The 23,712-nt window shown below is 49.6% G+C and overlaps 1 protein-coding gene across 1 annotated transcript in view; it reads right to left on the bottom strand.

Moving 5' to 3' along the window:
• LRIG1 (leucine rich repeats and immunoglobulin like domains 1) overlaps positions 1-23,712 on the bottom strand; it is a 110,955-nt gene that overhangs the window by 47,904 nt on the left and 39,339 nt on the right. Inside the window, exon 3 of the mRNA XM_028110332.2 lies at positions 18,100-18,174. Coding sequence (XP_027966133.1) covers positions 18,100-18,174 — 75 coding nt within the window. The remainder of the gene's footprint in view (positions 1-18,099; positions 18,175-23,712) is intronic.

Below are 23,712 nucleotides of genomic sequence, written 5' to 3'. Positions count from 1 at the left end.
CGACGGCCACTCTCCCAAAGATGGCCGCAGAAAAAAGGTAGGAAATCCTACGATACGTTTGTCCCGGACCTAGTACGAGGATGACAGAATTTCTCCTCTCCTCTCTTTTGCATATTATTTTCATGTGCTTATTATGTAAATAAATTAAATTGTTACTTTACAAAGCTGTCAATGCAACCTTAGAGTTGCATTCAGTGTGAACTTTGGGACTTGCTCCTTCAGCGCAGAAACACCTGGCCTGCGTGACAGTCCAGAGGCAGAGGGCCTTCTGGGGTGAATGCTGCCGAGGGGCCGGCCTGAGCGGCGGTGGCCTTTCTTCAAGGGCCACCATCTGGAGGGGCTCCACCCACTCACCAGGCACACATTCATCTCCAGGCAGGGATGCTGCAGGGTCCCAGAGTCTCCTCACGGACCCCTCAAATCCTCGTAGTCTCAGGGCACACAGCTGGCTCCAGGTGGTAAAAACTTCAAAGAGCCTTTGTAGTTGGAGCCTGGAATGGTGCCCTGGGGCCTCTGCAGCCTCCCAGAAGTGGTTCCAACACTCCCTGGGCTACACAGGGCAGCAGAACCTCCCCTTGCCGTTTGCCCATTTACCCACCAAGCAGGCACACCCCACTTCTTTCTCAGTAGACATGGAACAGGAGTAGCAGGGGCCACAGTAGCAGGAAGAGGGGTCTCAAATGGAACATTGTGTGAGTGCCTCCCAGGAGCCCAGCTCTGCCTAGCTCACCAAATCCTCAGGACTACCCAAGAGATGGATGCTGCTACCACCCCTCTTTTACAAACGGGGATGCTTAGAAGGTTAGGAAGCAGTGCAGCAAGGACCGGAACCCAGACAGCCCACTCTCCTATGTGGTACCTGCATCATAACGGAAGGAGGCAGAAGGATTCCTGGGCAACAGGACCTCTCTGGACAGTGCCCCGTGCCACCCACTTCCTGTCGGCACGCCCCCAGGCTACATCCCCCATCTGTGCTTCCATCAGGGGTGGACCCAACTCTGCACACTCGGTGGGGGCGGGGGGGAGGCATAAATCCTGCGGTGGACCACTGCGCATGCCCCACTGCGCATGCCCGAGCCCCTCCACAGGCACACACGGGCCTCCCAGACCCTCAGTCCGCAGTGTGTCAGCACACAGCTGCTGCAGGGCGCAGCCAGCCCTCCCCTAGTTCTACTGGAGCAGTCCCTGAACGGGTGAGAGTAGCTCTTAGTTCCTCAGGCAGTTCGGTAGGACAAGACAAAAGTGGGCGTTCTCCAGGGAGCAGGAACCTGTTCACCCGTTGCTCTCTACCACACCAGAGAAGGCCCCTGTTAGGCCAGATTCCGAGAGGTAAGGTCCTGGACTGGGGTCAGCCGCCCAAGCAGCATGCAAGCCCTCTGACCCCAGGCTGTGCTGTTCTCTGAAGGGAAGAGGCCCCAGAAGCTTTATCAGACAGCCTGTGGTTACGAGGACAGAGACAGGTCTGTGGGTGCCAGGGTGCCCCTGAAATCCCCTCGAGGGCCACAGAAGGAACCTTCCCTCTGCCGGTGGTAGAAACATTCCTGGCGCTTCCCCTGCCAGCTTCCCGGCAGCTCTGCAGTCCCAGCAGAGGAGGAGGCTACTTCCGCACTTGGCTGCAGTTTCCAAGACAAGACCCTCTCCCCTCTGGGAGTGACACCACTGATGGTGCTTTTAAAAATAAAGCCAGGCCCGCTTCCTGCCCCATCTAGAAGACTTCTGATCTCCCGGTCATATGATTTAGGATCTCTCTTAGCACACAATTTCCCAAGCCTTCAATGTAGGATCTGACTGCACTTGGGGAGGGTTAAGGATGTGTACGGTAGGATTAAGGAGCTGGCCTTATGAGGCAGTCTTACTTAGCTACCCTGACGATGATAAGGCCTGCTATAACATCAAAGTGGCACTGCCTGAGTAGCGCTGCTCTGCACCCACAACCACACCATCCCCTCGCCTTGCTCTCTGTAGCTTCCTGCAGGAGCCAACACTTGTTCGGTTTCTTTCTTGAAACCAAGGCTTCAATTTTCTTCTTTGCTTCGAGGGAAAACAAACAAACAAAAAAAAAACCAAGCCTACCATCATAGATCCAAATGTAAGATGTAAACTACAAACTTTTAGAGAAAACACAGCAGAAAATCTTTGGGATCTAAAGTTAGGCCAAGTTCTTCGACTTGACACTAAAAACACAAACCAAAAAAAGGAACAATTAATACACTGGACTTCATCAAAATTAGAAACATTTGCGCTGGGAAACGTCCCGTTGTGATGAAAAGACAAGCTATAGACCAGGAGAAAATACTTTCAAACCACACGTACAAAGAACCAGTATCTAGAATATATATATATATGTAAACTGAAAACTCAGCAATAAAAAGCAAAGATTCCAATTAGGAAATGGGCAAGACACACGACACTGCCAAATGTTGGCTGCATGCGGAGAACCCAATCACTCATACACCGCTGGTGCAAATGCAAGATGGTTCAGCCACACTGGAAAAGTATGGCAGTTTCTTAGAAAACTCAACACAGCATATGATGCAGCGACTCTACAGCATGCATCCCAGAGAAATTAAAATTGACGTTCACTCAAAAACCCACACGTGAATGCTCATACCAGCTTTATTCTTAACAGCCCAATGTGGAAACACCCCAGATGTCCTTCCACAGGTGAATGGTTCAACAAGGTGTGATACACCCATATCATGAGTACTTTTCTGCAACAAACAGAAGGCAACTATTGATACACCCAACAACCTAGATGACTCTCCAGGCAATTATGCTGCCTAAAAGGAAGCCAGTCCCAAAAGGTTACATGCTGTGTGAATCCACTCATATCACATTCTTTAAATGGAAGTTATATATACGGAGAGCAAATCAGACATTGCCCAGGGTGTGGGGGCAGAAGGGAAATGGGGAGGCTTCAAAAGGCAAAATGAGGGACCTCTCTGGGGATGGAGATGTTCTATATCTTGATTGTATCAATGTCAATATCCTAGTTGCAAAAGTTTTATAAAATGTTACTACTGAGGAGAACTGGGTTAAGGAGACAGGAGAATCTTCCTACATTATTATTATTATTATTTTTTTACAACTACATGTGAATCTACAATTATCTCAAAAATACCAAGTTTAACACACCAAAAAACAGTCATGACATTCCTGTGGAATCAGATAGAGGCCCCGGAAGAATTCATAGTGGAATCAGCCAATCTGCTACCTCTTTTGGTCTCCAGCTTTTCCTCCAAACCAGCAGAAACGTACCTGGTAGGACTCCATTCTGAAAGCCAAGCACCAAACACTGCTGGGCACTGTGGGATTTCTGAAATTCAGGGATAAGCATGAACTGCTTTATTATTTTCCACTGTTGAGGAAAGGACAAAGGGGTATGGATTCCTAGTGTGAAGGGGGATGTTGATAAAGCCTGTTAGAAGACCAGCGTGGCCCCTTGTCTGGAGCATCAGGAGTGACCACTTAGTCCAGTGCCCCCCATTGCAGCTGAGCCCCAGCGCTGCCTGGCTAAGCAGCAGGGCTTGCTAGGCGTCCACACCCAGACACAGGTCAAACTTGCACTACCACACAGGAGATTCCCAAAGCACCATCCCTGGAACACTAGCTTTGGAGGACTTCCATGAAACACTTCTGGAATATCTACACACATCCTCCCTTGTGGGCCCTTGCAGACTCCCAAAGCAGGCCGGCAAAGGAAAGGTATCAACAAGCGCTCCAATAAAGCTACCTTTCATTCTGCTCAATTCTGCTTTGGTAAATTTACATAATGCAACTCATCCCACACAACACATGCTGCAGGTGGTGTTGCACTGTACCGTGCCCCACCCCCTCATTATTAAAGGCTCTGACATGTCCTGTAGCAAAGAAAGCTGCTTATCTCTAATGCTGGGATTTCTGAACTTTCTGACTCAGACAAGTAGTCAGGATGGGCTGGATGGATGGAGGGACCTGCCATGATTCTCCAGCTTCACTTTGGAGAAAGCCTTTCCCCAAACCACCTGTGGGCCCCTCACAGGTGAGCAGACGCCCATACACCAGGGTGGAGGCCATTTCATATCTAGAAAGCAGCAAGATAAGGATTCCAATCTAGACAAGCGAATGTCAATATCCTAGTTGCAAAAGTTTTATAAAATGTTACTACTGGGGAGGTGGGGGAACTGGGTTAAGGGCCAGAGCCCTCTGGGCCCACCCTCGTCCCTCTAAGGCACACTGCCTGCCACGCAGGAGTTTCTGCTCCATCTTCTCTCCTGTAATACTCTGCCCAGTTTGTCAACAAATCAGGAAAACCAAGTCCTACCCCTTGGCCGGAAAGAGCCATGCCCCTCGGGAGCCCCCAAAAGACTACTTCCGTTATTACTTGTCCCAAGTTGGTCCCTTCATCTTGATGATAAATGTCTAGAACTACTCAGTATCTGCTCCATGCCCCACAATCGCTTATTCTTGGACTGACCTATTTAATCCTTCATTTATTTATTCACTCAAACATGTACAGGTTGCAGCCACTACAAAAAAAAAAAAGGTATCATCACCCCCCTTACCCCAACCCCCATGTCCAAAAACCACACACTGGAGTCGAGGAAAAAAACAGAGATGTGATGGGTGCATTGACAAAGGGGATACAACAGTGTGGGGGAGGCAGCTAGTCCAGGAGCAGCCATTTCAGACCACGGTGACAAGACACAGAATCCAGAGACACAGTCTGTGGGGGCTTTACCCCCGTGCAGTTCCATGCAAAGGTCAAGGCAGGAAGGAGGAAGACATGGACTCCAGGACAAATCTGCAAGAGCCAAGACTCTAGCAATTGGATGGGAAAGCCACAAAGGGATCCTTCCTTCATTTGCTCACCAAACACTGACTGCAGGGCAACCATAAGGCAGGCGGTTCCCTGGGGGGTAGGTGTGGAGTGGGGATGGGTGAGGCTGGAGCTCCCTGCGGTCCTGTGGGGAGGGAATGGAAAAGGGAAGAGAAGGGCTGAGTCTGGGCACCTTGGCAGCCAAGGTCATGAGGAGCCCCCTGGAGAGACAGGCTACAGGTCCGGGGGTTTGGTAGTGGAAATCAGGAGCCAGCTAGGGTGCTAACCCTCACATCATTTAAGCAGACTTCTCAACTCAGTGCTCAGTGGGCCCACTGGACTGAGCTCAGCACCAGCTGAGCCTCTCCCAGGAACCCAGGGTCCCACAGCTAGGTCCCACAGGCAGACAGGAGAGGAAGCGGCCCTGTGCATTCTGGACACTGGTTCAAGGTGGCCAAGAGAGAACCAGTCCCTTTCCTTACAGATGAGGGAACAGCAGCCCAAAAAAGGACAGGGGACACGTGGAAGACCCTGCGGCAGGGTCTCTGGCAGAGTCAGGGCTGGAAGCCAAGTGGCTGGATACTGGTTCCTCTCTGAACGATACTGGAGCTGATGAGGGGGAGGCCATGTGCACCCAAAGAAAGGATGCTTCCTCCCCATCCCTCAACCCCGGGGGCCAGCACCCATCCCCCTGCAGAATGGCGTGCGTTCTAGGGTCAAGAGGTAGGATGTGCTTGGTTGGGTGACGTCCTGACAAGAGGAAGGTGAGGGGCCTTCTCCTGCCAGCAGACAAGTTACCCTAAACTGCAACATCCGGCTGGAGGCGGGCAGAGAATGGACCAAGGTTGTCTGCTAAAATGCCCACAAAGGAGCAGCCAAAGGAGCGGCAAGGGGGGATCCTCACCAACCTGCTTTCTATTCCCAGAGGTGACCCATGAGGCCACCAAGGCAGGGAGAAGATGAACCTTGACCTCACACAGGAAACCCATCTGATTATGTCCACAACAGACATCATCAGCAACAGTACTTTGCTTTCTGAATCCAACTCCCTAGACAATGTATTGAGTCTCTCAGGAGCTTGAGCGCTTTCTCAGGGAATGGGGTCAAGTGAAGACAGGTACTGGACTCTTAAGTGGAACCACAGAACTGCTGGAGAAGTCCTGTTAACACACACTGGAGGATGAGCGAGAGGGGCAGGGCCAGCCTGGCCTGGAAGGAGCCCTTGGGGGTAAAAGGGTGGATCATATGGCTGGCAAGGCCAGGAGGAGGGGGGCCCCTGGGACTGCCGGTCCTCACTCGGACTCCCAGAACCAAATAAAAATTACGAGGCAGAAAAACTTCACCGTGTGTGCTGATAACCACTGCTTTCCTCCTTATAAAAAAAGAACACAGTCAATTTGGAACAAAAACCACATTCTAAAAAGTCTCAGGGAATCCTTCCCCCTGGTTTCCAAAATTCTAGTTATTCTTTCTGGCTTACGGAAGGGCCAATTCCAAACACGACCCTCACAAAACCCTATCACATACATCATACGATCATAGAAACTTAACGTTAGCACTAGAATCCTGCTGTATCCCAGTACAGCTTTTGGGCGGGATCAGAGGGGACTCCACCTTTCTACAGCTCCTATTCATAGATTTTCTTTTTTAAAAAGAAGAGCGAAGTCTTACTTCTGGAATTACGAAGCACAAGGTTTTTAAAGACTGAAATAAGTTTTGCCTATCATTTTACTATGAAGAGGGTCTGTCTGCCCCCATCAGAAGGGGACTTCTCTGACTGACAGGTGGAGTGCAGGTGAGAGATGGTCCAGTGTGCCACCTTTCGGGGCAAACAAATGACCCAAATTAGGTGGCAAATCCACAGTCAGGTTCTGCAATCACCAAATGAGATGGGCACGTCCAAGCAGACCCGAGGCCCGCCCCCATGCACCCCAAAGGCAACGCAGCTTCCTAGTCATGATGTGGCTAACTTCACAGTGCCTTCCAATTAAATCAGTGGCAAAAACCTCTAACAGGGCTCCCAGAATCCTAAGTGCTAAACTGAAGGTCAGCCTTAACACTGTTTCCCCTCCACCTGGAGCGGAAAAAGAAAAGAAAAAAAAGGGGGGGTGCGCAGGGCAGGAAGGCAGGGGAGCTGGGTATTTTCAGCGACAGGTAGGAGAGAGAAGGAGAGTAGGGAGGACAATACCTTTTACTTGCAATCACCCAGCTTGGGCTCATGAAAACTTTGGCTGCACATCGAAATGACCTGGGGAGCTTTCAAAAAAAAAAAAAAAAAAAACCAGCAGGACCCATGCCCAATGTCCCTGTCACCCCCGCCCTCCACCCCGCTGTCCAGGCGTTTGATTTACTTGCCTCGCATGGGGCCTGAGCATCTAGGTTTTTGGGGGTTTTTTTGGTTTGTTTTTTGGTTGGTTTTTTTTTTTTCAGGTCATTCTACCACGCAGCCAAGAATGAGAGCCTTGCTTAGATATTTGCTTAGTGTTTCGGGGGCTTGCTGCACCCACCCCAGGTAAAGAAATGGGCAAGGAGAGGGGAGGGAAGATATCAATGCCACCACTCACTCCAGAAGTCCCGCACCAGGAATCCCCCTGAGAGAGGGCTAAGAGCCTACACACACACAAATATGGGGATGATCTATAAGTCCCGCACCAGGAATCCACCTGAGAGCTAAGAGCCTACACACACACAAATATGGGGATGATCTATAAACTTCAACTAGATCACCAGCGAGCGACTGACCCATAATGGGTATCTGCAAATGAGGTCTGTTTTTAGGGGATGCAAATATTGCCTGTGCCCCGGTCGGCCACCAAAGCCCCTCAGAACCAGTGGCAGAATCAGGCCACCCCGTCCACACCAGAGGGTGCTCCGTGCAGAGTGGTCGGTCTTAAAGTAGTGTCTCCCACTCGGCGCACGTTCACTATACAGCACACACTGTATCGAGCACACATGGTGTTCAATGAATCCACACAACCTGCTTATCAGCAAGTTCCTCTGTAGGAGTAAGCAAAGTGAGGCCAAGAGAACACAGCAAGGGCGAGGATGAAGGCAGGCTTACACGGAGATCGTGCTGATCCGGAGCCTTCGCTTAAGCACTCTGCAGAACTAGCCCTCCCCTTAAAAGCTCTACGGTGCAGGTACGGAGGTAAGCTGGAAAGACCTGTTTGCACCTACCTTTTCCTACAGCTGTCTGGGGAGGGAGCCTGGGTCTCTACAAGCTCGTCTCCCAGCAGCCCTCTCAGGTCCCTCCCCGACAATAAAATGTTTCTTAGCCCCCAAAGACACTCCATCCATCCAGCTGAGCAGAAACTAAGGACCTCAAGGGTGGCCACCCCATGTGTGCCACACAGCGGCCTGCTACCAGCCTTCATGCACACTTTTCTGTGTCCTGGCTGAAGGAGTTGGACAGAACGAACCACGGACTGGCACCTTTATCTCAGCTGTCTGGGTTTGAAAGGCATCCAGGCAATGAGGAAGCGGCGCAGGAATTCGGCTGGAAGTGAGGTCTTCGAGGGCAGCTCTCCACTCTCTGAGAAGCTGCCGGCACGAGTGTACCATGTCTCTGGCTCTGCAGAAACCTGAAGACAAACTGCGTCTCCCTCAAACCCCCGGTGTCAGCTCAGAATAACTAACCTGCGATGTGTGATCACGGGGTGAGGGAGGGCTTCTGGTCACTCTGCATCAGCTAATGACCATCACCCCAGGGCTGCCCAAAGTAGGTTCACCCGAGGGCAACACTGCTGAGGCAGGAGGCCTGCACGCCCTCAGCTTTAAGACCCACCTCTGCCGGAGCTACATCCGTGCCCTCTGGCCACCGCCCCCAGGCTTCCCCCTCCTAACACAATTTGGTATGTCAGCACTTAAGATTACAACACCCTCCCAGGCCACATACTTCCTTTTATACAGCGAGTACAAACCCCAAAGGTGGACAGAAAAGAAATCAAGACGCACCTTTACCACTTCCTGTGTGACCTCAGACAGGTTTCTGGCCCTCTCTGTGCCTCAGGTGCCTCATCTGCAAAAGGAACTGAAGAGACCCTATGCTGTCTCCTGGGACAGCAGAGACACTACAGTGAAATGAGGCCCATGAAGGCACATAGGACAATGCCTTCCAACATCAGGGAACCACATACACTGACCACTGCCATGTTTCATCTCGAAAGGTGGAGCCCTAAGAGGTGGCTGATTTTTTTAAGAGATTGATTGATTGATTGATTGATTCCAGAGAGAGAGCTCACAGGAGCAGGGGGAGGGGAAGAGAGTCTCACGCAGACTCGGTGCTGAGCAAGGAGCCCAACACAGAGCCCGATCCCACAACCCTGAGATCATGATCTGAGCCGAGACCGAGAGTTGGACCCACAACCGATGAGCCACCCAGGCACCCCAAGACAGCTGATGTTTTGATCACTTCTGAACTACAGAGAAACAGCAATTTTGTGTGACTCAATACAAGTAAACTCTTCTATCTTGCAGAACCCGTGCCTTTGAATAAGCAGGGTGAATCTCATATTCCCTAACACCTAACAATGACAGACCTTACAAAAGGAAGGCCCAGCATAAATGCAAACACATTTCTTCCACTTGGGCTATAAAAGCTGGAAATCGCTCCCAGGTGTGAGCAGACACAATAGGCCCTGCCTTCTCTGCAAGGTCACCATGCGGGTCAAAGTCGAGCCAGCCATTTTCGGATTAGGTGCACACGCTCCCGAGGCTTCCCCAGGGATAAGTGGATTACAGAAGCCACCTGCAGGAAGTGGGCGAGGGGGAGGAGGAGGAGGAAATAGTCCCATTTGGAAGGAGACTGTTGATATGGGCAGGGGCCAGCCCCTTTCACACGGGAGACTGAGCAACCCAGAAGGCGCTCCACCTCCAGGCTGGGGCTCACAGAGCTCCGAAGGGCTTTCAGCACCCACGGCTGCAAGAAGAGGCACTTCCCTCCCAGAACATCCACACCCCACCGGCCTCCCTGTGCTCACTGATCTTGGACTGTATTTCAAGGTGGACAGAAAAGAAATCAAGACATGACATGGTCACCAGAAGAAATGAGAAAGAGAGGAGGGAAGAGCCACACACACAAAGAAAGCCAACTCTGAACCACAGAACCTAAGCTACCAAGCTCCCAAAAAAGACAGTGATCTCCATAAGCACGCTCCTATTTCCCTGGCCTCCCCTTGCTCGGCTCCCCAGACCCACAGCTGGTGTTCGCTTCACTTTCTAAGCAAATGACTTGCAGATGCACCGCTCATCTGGCTGCCTCACCACCCCCACTCACAAAGAGAGGAAAATGACAAGTCATGACTGTGTGATTTGGCAGGCTTGCAGTGGTGGCCACTGAAGCTCCTTTCCCAGCAAAAGGCTCCCTTAGACTCAGGGCAAGAGGCATTCTGCACGACAGAACCCCTGGGAAGTTTCCGGGACAGCGAGCTGCTCTCCTTGTAAACTGGGTGTTTAATTTTCTATTTTGAGGCTCATCGGTGGTATCCAGTGGCTGATGAGGCCGCCGTTCTTAGAACCAGGGGTCCTGCTCGGCCTTCCAACAGAAGCTTGCTGGCTCTTCGGAGCAGCCTGCCTGCTGACAAAGCAAAAGACGGGGACGGGACCACGGGCCTTAAAAGGGAATGAGTCATGTCCTGTGAGTACGTCTCCAAGTACCCAACATGTTGGTCGATGGTCAAGCATGCCAGGTGCGCCTGTAACTTAGACTCACCTGTGGGGGGGGGGAGAAAGGAGAACCAGGCCAGGGGAGCCTCAGCTAAAATGTCACTCCATGGGGGAAACTCCCCCCTCTTACACCCCAGCAGTGACAGCAGTGAGGAACCCCACAGACCTTCCCTCGCCTGCATTACGATGGTCTGTTTACCCATCTTGCTCTGCAGCTAGCCTATGAGTTCCTTGGGGGCAGAAACCCCAGTCTGTGTGGCTTTACCCCACAGCAAGCTACAGCACCCCTGCATCTGAGCCCCTGGTCTCCATCCTGAACCCACCTCAGCCTCCTCCCCATTTGTCTCGTTTGCTCACAGATGACCAGGACGACAGCTTCCCAGTGGCAGAAGGCAGGGACACTAGGGAGTAAGTGGGGGGCGGGCAGGTGTGGGCCCTGAGTTTTGATTCCATCAGGGCTCCCTTTAACTTGCACCTGGAACAAAGCAGTACCATTCATGTCTCAGGCGAGGGCAAAGATTTATCTGATAGTAGTGACTGATAAGCAGCAGGAAGGCAAGTGGTGCTAAAAGCACCTCCCTGCAGGGGCTCTTCCTGCCCAGGGGGGCAGGGCGGTCCGCAGAGCCTCTCATAACCCACACACAGCGGTCGCCTGCCAGGGTAGGCTGTTCCCTAAGCGCTCCCTGCCTCTGCAGTAACTGGGGAAGGTCTGCTGGGGAGATCTGCATGATCACCAATACACAGCAGATTAAGCAGAGACCAATTTAGAACGGCCGCGAGCCTCAAGCCCACAGCCACAGCCCAATCTGTTCTCCCCCAGCACCTTCCCCAGAAGTAAATACCTCACCAGGCTTTTGAGCCCCACTGTTCCAAACCGGCAACATCAGGAACTTGTCTTCTAAGCAATTTACTGCCCTTCAAAAGCTAAGCAGCTTTGTAAGGACTCCACACCTGAGCCTTGGAGCGCCCCGCCCCCATCCCTACGTAAGTACAGGCAGTGGTTCTCAAAGGTGGGTTCCCAAACCAGCAGCAGCACCTGGGAACTTGGGAGCAAGGCAAATTGTTTAGTAGCACTCCAGGCCTGCTGGATCAGAAACGGGCTGAGGCCTGGCCATGTGGGTCTCAGCAAGCCTCCCTGTCGAGGGAGGCTTGCCTACCGGCAGAGTCTGCTCCCATTTAACAACCTGCTGACAGGTGGCTCAGTTTGAGAATCACAGAGGTGATGGGGAAAAAAAAAAAAATTCCATGATCTCCCGAGGGAATGGGTGTGCTGTTTCATCTAGGGCAAAGATTCAGTTCACACCAACGACACTCCGGGGGCAAACACGGCGGAAAGTGAGCGCGGCTCTGAAGACACAGGAGAGGAACCTGAGCCCCCTTTTTATACATAATGCGCTGTTCTCTGACTAAAGGCCATAGCTTCCATTTCATGTGGGAAACGAACGGGCCACAGAGCAAAGATGTTCACTCAAAATTTGACTTGGGACTTTTTAAACACAACTTTGTTCAGTTTCTGCCTAAAGTGTCTCAGTCACTATTAACTCCACACTCCTGAGAAGGCAATAAAATGCCACCAACGGCCCAGATAGGGTATCCTTGCACACCAATGCCAAAACAGACCAACCTTCCTTCACCAGCACGGCTACACGGGCTTCTTAGGGGGAGGACGCATCTCTGAAGCAGAATGCGGCAAGGGCTACCCAATTCCACATTTTCTATGAAACTGGATTACGTCCACTCTTAGCCTCATGATTTGTGGATGGTTTCGCAAATTCCTCTACAGAAAGGACCGATGATCCTTTACCTTTGGGAGAATTGCTACACTTACCTCACCTCCCACACACACCTACAGGCCCCCCAGGTCCAGCTACGTATCCATACACAAGGCGCTTCACCATCTGAGATGACTGCTCAAGGTTCCCACGTGAAGTATTACTTCATACTTCTGGGGATAAACATGGTGTGTGAAAAACAAAACAAAACAACAACAAAGGTTTTAACATCAATTCTATATTATGTCTGCAGATGATGACCTTCCTCCAGGTGAGGCAAAATGGAGAAAGTTTTAAAGGCAGCTAAGTGAAGAGAAAGGCAAGAGACCTCATCCCAGCTCACTAGGGGGAGAAACACACACACACACGCGCGCGCGCACTTACACACTTTTAGGAACCCCAGCCAGCTATTATTACTCAAGTGTACTTTCTCCTGTGCTGTACGCCTGATCACTGACAGCCTAGCTCCAGTCCCCAAGACGAGCCAGTTGAGTTCTGGTTTCTCTTCTCCATGGCTTCTGGTTTTGGACCCTCTTAGAGACTAATTCCTCCCCTCAGCCCTGAGGGGCCACGGGCAAATCATCACTGACTCCCCTCTAAGGCCTGCTCTTTAATTATACTTTAATGTGAACTGATCTTTGCTTTAATGAGCCTGTAAAGAAGATTGATTTGGCCCCTCTTTTTTCTAGAGGGTTTACCAGGCAGGCATGAGAAAGTTAAGAACTGCTATTGATTTTACTTCCCCAGAAGGTACAACCAAGAAGAGCGCTCCATCCTTCACAGCCTCGGGTACCCTCAAACTCCACCCAGGGCTCCTTCCACTTAACTGGCTCTGAGTGGGGTCACAGACAGGACACCAGGTTTCATTCCTTCCAGGTTTTTATTTTCCGGAAGTTACAATAAAGAGATGTTAAATATACCATCCCTTTTACTTAATCCATTTTTCTTTAGCCAAGCGGTCACAGCAAAATAGGTAACTATGGAGACTGACATCCACCTCTGGTATTTTTACTTAAATTATTCTAAGTCTTCCAAATACATTTTGCTAACATGAGAGAAAAATACTTTTCTCCAAAAAAAAATTAATTTTCAGATTAGTGGTTGCCAGGAGTCTAAGAGGAAAGGGATGGGGTATGGGTTTTGTTTTTGTTTTGTTTTTTTTTTTGAGGTAATGATAATGTTCTGGAATTAGAAACTGATGATGGCTGCACAACAAGAATGAACTAAAAGCTGCTGAACTATATACTCTAAAATGCTTAAAACAGTGAGTTTTGTTATGTTAATTTTATCTTAACAAAAAAAATTAGTTTTCGAGGGGCACCCGGATGGCTCTGTCGGTGGAGCATGAGACTCTTGATCTTGGGGTTGTGAGTTCGAGCCCCACACTGGGTGAAAGATTACTTAAAATAAGATCTTTAGAACAAATAATTTTCTTTTTTTAAATTTTATTTTATGTTATGTTAGTCACCATTCATTACATCACTAGTTTTTGATGTAGTAGAACAAATACTTTTCAAAAGAAATTTTTTTTTCATCACTCGAAGTAAAAGGTGTTTCAATGTGTTTTCAAATCAGACAGAAACCTAAGGGATTTTAATAGGACTATGACAGAGTCACAAGTAATTGTGTGCAAGTCATCTCCACCGAGCTCTCCCCTCTGATCTAGGCTAAAGGCGATGGAGAGTGAACGACAAGGCATGGAGAAGAGACAAGGTTTAAAATATACACCAACAGTGGGGCGCCTGGCTGGCTCCGTTGGCAGACTATGCGACTCTCAGTTTCAGGGTGGTGATTTGGGAGCCCCAGGTTGGGGATGGAGGTTACTTAAAACAAACAAACAAACAAAAACACCCGCGCACTCACCCCTGAACTGGAAAAGAAGTTACGTGGACCGAGCCCAGGGCTGGACGGGAAACAGGTTACAGCTGACATGCATGAGACAAAAGCAAACGTTGATTTCACAGCAACCTTTTTACTCCAGCACTGAAAAATCCAATCATTTCCACTGTAACCGATCTTCTCAATGATACAAGTGCAGTAACACCACAAGCGGAAATTTTTCTTCACCAGAAATGTCACTTATGCATCAGACAAAATTACTGTTGCCGTGGGAATCGTAACATGAGTTTCCTGGACTTCAAATTAAACACACACACACACACACACACACACACACACACAGAGGAAACGTAAAAATCTACCAGGTTACCTGGACTTCAAATTACACACACACACACACACACACACACACACACACACGGAAACGTAAAAATCTACCAGCAGAGTCTGTTCCCATTTAACAAAACTCTTGTTTCTTTTTCTGAGCACTGTTTTATCAAATTAGCTCCCTCACTCCGCCCCCCCCCGATCCTATTAAAAGCTTTCCTTGAGTTTCATGCTTTTTTGTTAGTAAGGACAAATGGCTTTGGCATTATCCTCAGAACATGATGCAAATAAATCTGCTCTCTGACAAATACTTTAATTGAATTAGATTCCTTTAATCAGAAAGGATTAACCAACTGAAATTTTACTAAATGACTTCAGTTCCCAAAACTCTGCAAAAGTCTGTTCTGAGGCCCTGATAGTAAAGCCAGACGCAAAACAAACCGCCCCCCCCACCCCACCCTGGGCAGCCCCTACTGTGACCCCTGCGAAGGAGGGCCCTGACATCTGGGGCCTTGGAGCACTGTCCTGTGAGCAAGGAGCCAGGTTACGGACGGGGACTCAGGACACTGGAAAGCAAGCATGGAAATGACGAGCTGATTTCCAGAGGCAAACATCAGTACTGACAGGTGTCAGAGCTGCAGACCACAAACCTGCTCCTTCAGCAGAAGCCAGCATGCTGCACGAGTGCGTATGGCATGGTGGGGTCGGTCCTTTCTCTTGTGACCTCACTGCCCCTGTGCTCTCAGTTTCCGGGTCACAGAAGGAATATGAAATTGTCTCAGCCCCTTCATTCAACAGATGAAATAAAAGCGACCTGTCCCAGGTCACAACATCAGTCAGAGCTGGACACACACCTGGGCTGCCCTTTCCCTGAGGCCCCACCTATAAACGTGTCCCCCAAAATCGTGCCAGCTCCTCTACCTCAGCTGGTCTCAGCCAGAGAGTCTCTTTGCATATTTTGCTTATTTTCTGGACTCTCTAGGCTGAGGTGCACACACAGAGGTATACCCCCACAACGGGAAGGTGAGATGCAAATTTGGGGGTTAGGGCATGAAATGAGACATGTATTGAGCTCGCGGACCTACCGGGTCTTCACACACTGTGCTAGGGGCTTCCCAGATGTGATAGCACCGAACCCTAGTAAGGACACTCTCATAAGGCCCCTGGGCCCCAACCTCAGGGACCTACTACATAGTTGTTGAACATAAGACACTTTTTAAAATTCAGTGGTTCTGAAGAGCCACAGACACACCAGCAAAAACAAGTTCTTCAAAGCCTGACGGATGGGAATTATCCTGGGAACAGAGAGGCTGAGTGCTTCCTGGGCCAGGCTGGAAGGACATGCTCATCCACTGCCCGCTGCTACTTTCATCCCTGTCCTTTGCACGGTCCCCTTGGGAAACACAGAAAGGCATGAAGGATGATAGCAAAATTATCCATAATCCTGCTACCCAAATGTCACGCTGCTAACCTAACTTTGCAGGCACTGGATCCAGGGAACACAGGCCTCTCAGAGAAAAGGAACATCAACACCCTTCAGTTTCTGTGGTTTCAGAGAAATCACTGACCAAGTCAGAGGGAGACCAGTGTCAGGCCAAAGAGGTGGCTGCCAATACTAACCTGCATTTTCCAAACTCACTCAAAACCAGGAGGGAGTCTTTATTTCTTCTCCCTGCTTTACATAGTTTAACGCTGTCTAATTGGAACAGCAGGAACAAGGCCAGCTGGCCCCACGGCTCCAGGCTCTTGGGCCAAGGAACAGAAATGTATTTTTAGTCAGCAGAGCAAGGCGCGATTCAAAGTACGACAGGCCCCCAGGGTAAGCTGGGGGCCCTGCCCATCTCTGGCACCAGGGGGGTTCAGAGTCACCTGCCATGCTCCCGCACCCAGTGCGTGGGGGCAGATAAAGGAAAAGAGCATGGGCATGGGTTTCTGTGTTCAGTCTCAGTTCCTCCTCTCGACTTGGCAACTTAAGGGAACTCAGGGATCCTTGGTTTCCTGTTGGTGACACAAAGATGTTCTCTGTGTCCCTGGTTTCCTCCCCGAGGGAAGAGCAAAGGGAGGGAAGGCAGTGCTTCTCACACTTGAATGAGCGTGAAAGGGCCAAGGGACCTTACTAAAGCAGCTTCTGCTCCAGCATGGCCGAGTGGAGGCCTGAGGTTGTGCATTTCCAACAAGCTCAGCGCGGGTAGGACATTGCTGGCCCAGGAACCACACTTGAAGTAGCAAGAAGTTAAAAGCATCTTCTAGTGCTTTGCTCTATGAATATACAAGGGAGCATGACATCCTTAATCAGCCTCCGGTCTGGCTAACTCATTTAATTTAGCCAGCAGTCCAACACTTTCCAGATGCTGGACACAAAGCCACAGTGAGACCCTTGCCTGTCCATCTTGGGACCAAAGGCTACAATCTTCATTCCAGCACTCCAGAGAAACAAGGACTGACTCACAGATCCTGTGGTCCCACGGGTGAGATCAGGCCAGGGCCCCAGGGGCCACGTGACAGGAGGCCGCAAGCCAGAAGCAGCAGCTTCTGTCTGTCAAACACCTCCTACGTGTTATGCACGATGCACTTCTCTCAAACCTCTGGCTCACCTTCCCCACGTGTAAAATGGATTAAGGAAACACTCTGTAAATGAGGACAATGAAGGTGGGAGAGAGGAAGTGGTTTCTCCAGGACACAGAGCTGGAGAGGCCATTCTAACCCCGTGCTATTTCAATCCTGCAATTCCTTGAAAAGGGTTAAGCCCAACACCCCATCTTGTAAGGATGGAGCACCTCCCGAGCACGGGGCCTGTTGCCGGCAAAAACTTGTCGCCCGCAAGCTACAGGAGCTATCATATTGATGTGACGTCTTCTCACCAAGTACCTCTGCTCTGCCCAGAAAAGATACATGCAGGTGAGCCAACGAGCTCTAACATCGGCAGAAACAAAATCAAATAAAAATAGGCTGGGCCGGCGTGGAAAAAGGAAACTTAGTGTGAAGAGAGAAGGCCTCTGCTGAGGAGGCTGTCCACAGAATCTGGTTGAGAAACCTGTTGGGACTCAGGACGGGTTCATCTGGAAAAACCTCTGGGCGGGTTTCAAACAAGCAAGCATCTCCCGCTGAGGGCTGAAGTGGGCATCACTCAGGAGCAAAGACTCTTAGCAGCTCTGACGAGAACACCCTGCAGCCTACCTTCCTTTTTCACTTAAGTCCCTTTACAGCCTTTTTCATTTCCAGCGTGTTGTCGAACACCTGACCATATCAACGGATTCCTCACTTTTAGCTTGATTTCAGAGGCCTGGGGGTATTTTCTTTTTTAAAGCTGTAAAACTGAACTGGGTCACGTGAACAGACTCATTGCCACAAACATGAGCTTGCTGTCTTGTAATTCACAAGGCTTCCTTTAATTCGAGTTCATTCACTTCAAGTTGCAATTTACCCAGTAGGACCAAGACACTTATTAATTCTATGTACCTCTTGGCATGGAGAAGACCAATCTCCTCCCAAATTAGATGAGGTGAGTCTTCCAGGTTTTCATCCTACAAACCCCAAAACAGCAAGCAAGGCACTTGTCACAAGCATTAGGGCTCTGTGGGGAAAGACTGTTCTACACCAGCGAGCACAGGGACACAAGTTTTCCTGCCACCAAATGTCAGCAAGATAATACCACGGCCTCACAACCCAGCCCAGGGTTCCCCGAGTGGCATCACTTACAGGAAGAGAGACACAATGTGAGATGAAGCAGCACCCAGGGACGGCACAGCTGTCAGCTCATTGTTATTGAGGTACCTGTAACAACAAGAAGAAATTTCTCACTTAAATTAGCAGTTTGAAAAATTTCATACGGACAAAGTAAATCAAAGAACAGTGACGAATTGGCCATGGGAAGACGATACTGCAATGTTCAATAAAAGAAAAATAATTTTATTTTATTTTTAAGATTTTATTTATTTATTTGAGAGAGTGCATGAGCATGAACAGGGAGAGAGGCAGAGGCAGAGGGAGAAGTAGACTCCCTGCTAAGCAGGGAGCCCAACTCGGGGCTCCATCCCAGGACTCTGGGATCATGACCTGAGTTGAAGGCAGGACCTTAACTTAACTGACTGACTGAGTCACTTAACTAACTGAGCCACCCAGGTGCCCCAAAAGATAAGGAATTTTAAAAGAGAGTTTTTAAAGGTAGAGAAGTCACATGAGCTCACAAAAACGAACCATCTGTCACACCTATGGTTTAGAAACACACTCTCGGGGTGGAGGGGGGGCTACCTGTCTTCCAGATTGTCATCTAGCTCCGAAATCAACACTGACAAACAGGGAACAGTGATGAAAGGTCAAGACACGTGACGCAGAACAAAAGCACCCTGAGACCACTGACGAGGATGCTCCTTGTGGGCTGGAAGACTCAGAAAAGGATATGGGGAGAAAGACCTTCCAGGTTGCTTTCCCATGTCTGTGACATGGGATTCTGTGAATCACAGCTCTGGCGTCACCAAAGGGCAGCGCCCTCATACCCAGGGCCGGAGCCTCCCCCATGCTCAGAGTTCCGAGGACCTCGGGACATGTGGGCCAGTTATTCCAGTGCCTCAGCTGTGCAACAAGTAACAAGGAAGCTGGACTTGGGGAGTCTCATCTCTTTGTGATTCCAGCTTCCCTGAATTGGATGAAGCCTCCAGGCACATTTTCCAGGAATGCATACACACAGACACACACATTTGCACAAAGACATTTTGAAAATCCTCCCCAGACCAGACGTGCTCTCCAGAGCCCCCTTCCCGCTCCAGCATTCTAGATCTGTATTTCCAGAGTTCTTATCTCTTCATGAAAGGGGAAGCCCGCAAACCAAAACACAGTTCGCTGGGTCTGCCCCCAGAGGCTCTGCAATCCAGCCTCCTTACATGGACATGAATTTCCAAATCTGGGAAGAGAATCCAAAATCAGACTTGCAAAGTGAGCCCAAAAATCCTTAATAAAGCCAGAGCACAGGGATCCAGCTTTCTGCTGGGTGACAGGCTGGAAGGAAACCGTATCTGAGATGCAGAATCAAAGGGATAATGCTAAGTTATCATACTTTTTTTTTCCCCCTTAAGAGAGTGTGTCTTACATGGACCATCTTGTTACTGTTTGAAGACAAGGCCACTGAAATGACAGTTGCATTCCTGCAAGTATACAGCTAGTATTGGCTTGAATCGAATAATCTGGCTGCCATCTTCTACAGACGTGAACAAGAGAAAAAAAAAAAAAAGGAAAAGGCCTTGAATTATCCCATTTGCTTTCGGCAGTGCCAGAGCCAGTTAGAGATGAGGCTTGGCAATTATTGGGCCGTGGGACACAGAACGTCTGTTTCAATAGCTTCATGACTGAAGCATCTGGCAGAGAGAAAGCAGATCCGTATCATGTGGCAAATCCCTTCTTCACTTAAAGGGCCCTTGTCTGTGTGTTGAAGTAGACAATTAATTACTTTAACAGTCTCTTATCTGACTGCCCCCGGAATCAGCCTGCTTCTGCTTCACCTCTTCACTCCTCCAACCCTGCAGCAATCCATTTCCCATCTTGGTGCAGGGATGATGAGAACTCTCCAGGGGTTTTAATCTCTCCTAATGCATTTTCACAGTACCATCAATGGACTTATTACTCGAGGAGACCCTCAGATCTTTGCAGGGCAAGGAAAACTAAGGTCAGGGCCGGCTGCCAATAAGGGAGCTTGTGTAAGATGTCTTCAGTGCCTAGAGATCTGTTCTAGAACATGATGATGCTGCTAATAAAAATGTCGGCAGCAGCTAACCTACGGAGGGGCTACTATGTGCCAGGCAAGGCTCTAGGAGCTTTCCAGTGTACTAACTCATCTTTAGACGCCTAGGGGGTAAGTCCCATGGACACTCCCATTGTACCAAGGAGGAAATGGAAACACTGAGGTGTTGACTAATTTGACGGTCACCATAGTAAGTGGTAGTGGTCTAGGGAGTGTCGCCCCCCCAAGTCTAGCTTCTTAACCACTCACTACCCTCCATCTCTCTAAAATTACAGCAGCAACTACCTGCCTGATGCAACTGCATCATTACCACTCTGAGTCAGGTACCAGGTCCTCGTGCTGGTCCCTACCCTACAGCTAAGGGCTCTAAGTCAAGTTTCAGTTGCAGTCACAAGGCTAAGGCCACACAACTAGAAGATGGTACAAGCAACAACTGAACCCAAGAATGGCTGCCAAACAGAGGCGAGCCATGAGTGGCAAGGCCAGCAAGCCGGGAGGCTCCTAAACCCTCAGGTAACATGGTGGTTGTGCTTCGGGCTGCTTAGGATCGGACTTGATGCTAAACCTGAAACAGACAACATGGACTTCTCCGCAGGGGAACTTTTGCCGAACAACCTCAGTGTCAGGCCGGGCCTACTGCACAGAAATAAATGAACAAGGAAAAGCGGCAACATGATAAGATTTTAAATCCTGCACAAACTGCTGGAAGCAGAGCGTACAGGTGCGGCAGACCAGTGCTAAAGATGAACAGGGCATTTTATATCTAGAGTGGCAGTAAACAGATTTAGGCAGAGATCACAGGCTCTGATCCCAACAGGGCTGCTCGATTTATGCAGGGGACAGTGTCAGGATCCAAAGGAGAAGAGCTGCATGGCCCGCATACCTCTCGATCGTTCCTATGTAAAAAGCACCGCTCGCTAAATGTAAGTCAGTTGGCATTACCACTACTGGCTTTCTTTTTGTGTGCCCTGAGAACAGTATCCTCAGAAGGCAGTGGAGACCATACTCACTCTGAGACACGACCAGCTTGCCAGCCTGAAATAGAGACCAGTCAAAAATAGCACGGCCAGAGCTCGGAGGGAAGGTTGAGCACAGTCTCCACGAATAAGGAAACTAGGAATTTAGGACGGGGTTTGATGAAATCTTCTGAGTATCTAGGGTTGTGCAGTTTTCTACCCTTCACACTCCCCCTATATGTGCTCCCATCCGAGGCCCTAAAAAATCCTTCTAAAATGTCTTGCTTCTTGAACTGACTTTTCCTGATGATTTAGGACCAAGAAGTGCCTCCCTCAGGTGCATGAGACCATGAATTGTAGTCCAACCCTGGACCTGGAAGAGGTGTAAAATAAGGGAAATGGGGCTCCATGGACTGCCTGACCCCAGGGCAGAACCTAGAGGTGGGCCTTTTCCAGCTCACCCATCATAAGGTGTGCATGGGCCTTCTGGGCTCTCTCTGCAATGTTCCGTTACTCAGCTCGCTGAAAGGAAATTCTATTTTGTAAGACACAAAATGTTAGGAAGGGTGTTTCAGAGTACTTTAATTATTATCTCAATGAAATGAGGTTTCCACAGACAACGAAAAACCAACCCAAAGCATGATTTTGGGTTACAGGGCTTTTGGGTCCATTTTTTTTAATTGCTGTGTATTATTTATTGAATAGCCGATCTGAGCGCACAGTAAAATTTCCAAACCATTTCAAAAGAGAAAAACCAGGAATATACAGTGAAAAACGAAGCTTCCTTGCACTTCAGTCCCCTGGTCGGCCTCCAAGAGGAAGCGCCGGCTGCCAGCTCTGAGAGATACACGCATGTTTCTCTTTTACACAGATGCTTGTGAATTATACAGACTGTTCTGGAGCGCACTTTCCCCTCAGTAATATATCTTGTAGATCTCCCTCATTCTTTCGACCAGCTGCAAAGTATTCCTCTGTCAGCATGAATGAATGACCATCTATTTAGCCAATCAACTCTGGGGAGACATTTCGGGCAGTGCCAAAGGCAAGGAAGCTACCCTTCATAACAAAGTTGGGCAGAAGGCTGCAACTTCAGTTAGCTCTGCTTCTTACAAGGCACAAAGTCATCAATAACAGGTAGGAGTGCAGGTTTTAGAGTCAGAGCCTCTTCATCAATAACTATATGAGGGCTTTTAGCTCCTTGAGAATAAGGCATACTAAATAATTCCTCTGGCAAGACTTTTTTCTATACCAGATGGCCAGATGTGCTTCCTTTAGGACAGGGATTGAGGGGATACTTTAAGTCAGCAATTACAAACAATAATAGTTAAGTGTGGAGTTTGTGCACTATGCTCTCTGCTGAATGCTGCCATGCACCATATCTCACTGGATCACATGCCAAGCCTCTGAGGAAGGCACTCAAGTATCACTCCACCTTAAAAGGAGAAACCAAGGCACTATGACCGAGTAGCCGAGCAGGGGTTACTCGGAGGGCATTTTTACAGCTCGGATCTGCAAATCAGAGAGCTCTGGGTTCATTCAACCCCAATCCTGCCCTTTAGCAACTGAAGGGCCTTCAGCATGTCACTTAACCTTCCTGTGCCTTAGTTTCCTCCACAAAAAAATGTAAACAACACCAGTATCAACTTCATAGGGTTGTGGCAGGACCCGGCTGAAATAATTAAACCTAGCGGCTTAGGATCGAGCCAGAAATAGAGTAAATGCTTAACAGGTGGTGGGAATTCGCAGCCAAAGGGCAGTGCCTCAGAAAGATAACGCTGGTTATTTCAGCCCTCCCTTCAACACACTACACTACACTACACTCACTCACACACACACACACGCACACACACACACACACTGGGGTGGGGGGAGCGTGATCCTGAGACACCAGAGGGTGACGGTGACACACACACACACACACACACACACACACACACACACACACACACACTGGGGTGGGGGGAGTGTGATCCTGAGACACCAGAGGGTGAGCCATAAATACCCAAAGGCAGGGCACACACAGGCTTCCCGGCCGCCTTGAGGAACATTTTAGGTCAACGGCCCTGGAAAGCACACAGCAGCACCCACAGTGAGCATTCTGGGGCCAGGCGGCAAGCACGTGACCTGCATGCAGTTCTTAAAGAGGATAGTATAAATAGCCCCTCTTTTTTTTTTTTTAAAGATTTTATTTATTTATTCATGAGAGACAGAGAGAGAGAGGCAGAGGGAGAAGCAGGCTCCCAAGGAGCAGGGAGCCCGATGCGGGACTCGATCCTAGGACCCTGGGATCATGACCTGAGCCGAAGGCAGACGCTTAACCATCTGAGCCACCCAGGCCCCCTAAATAGCCCCTCCTATTAACAGAGGAGCCTGGCCGTCCAGGACCCCTGGCTGGAGGCCCTCCCTGGTGGGCTTTCCTCAGAGCTGTGGGCAGTACAGACCGTGTGGCTTGGCAGCAGCTGCTCAAGCATCCTCATGGCCTCCAGGGGCCTCCATCAGCGGTGCTTTCTCTCTCCAGTGAGCCATGATGGACTGTGGTTCCAGGCCTCCAAAATAAAACCACTGCTAAACCACGACCTACTGTTTTGCCAGCCTGTGGTGCTCCTCTCGCCGAGGTTTCTA

This window comes from Eumetopias jubatus, unplaced genomic scaffold (assembly GCF_037043125.1).
Source record: "Eumetopias jubatus isolate StellerSeaLion01/CBP00866 unplaced genomic scaffold, mEumJub1_p1.0 scaffold_1, whole genome shotgun sequence".
Lineage (NCBI taxonomy): Eukaryota > Metazoa > Chordata > Mammalia > Carnivora > Otariidae > Eumetopias > Eumetopias jubatus.
Note: the sequence above shows the minus strand (reverse complement) of the source record. Positions and strands in the feature narration are given on the sequence as shown.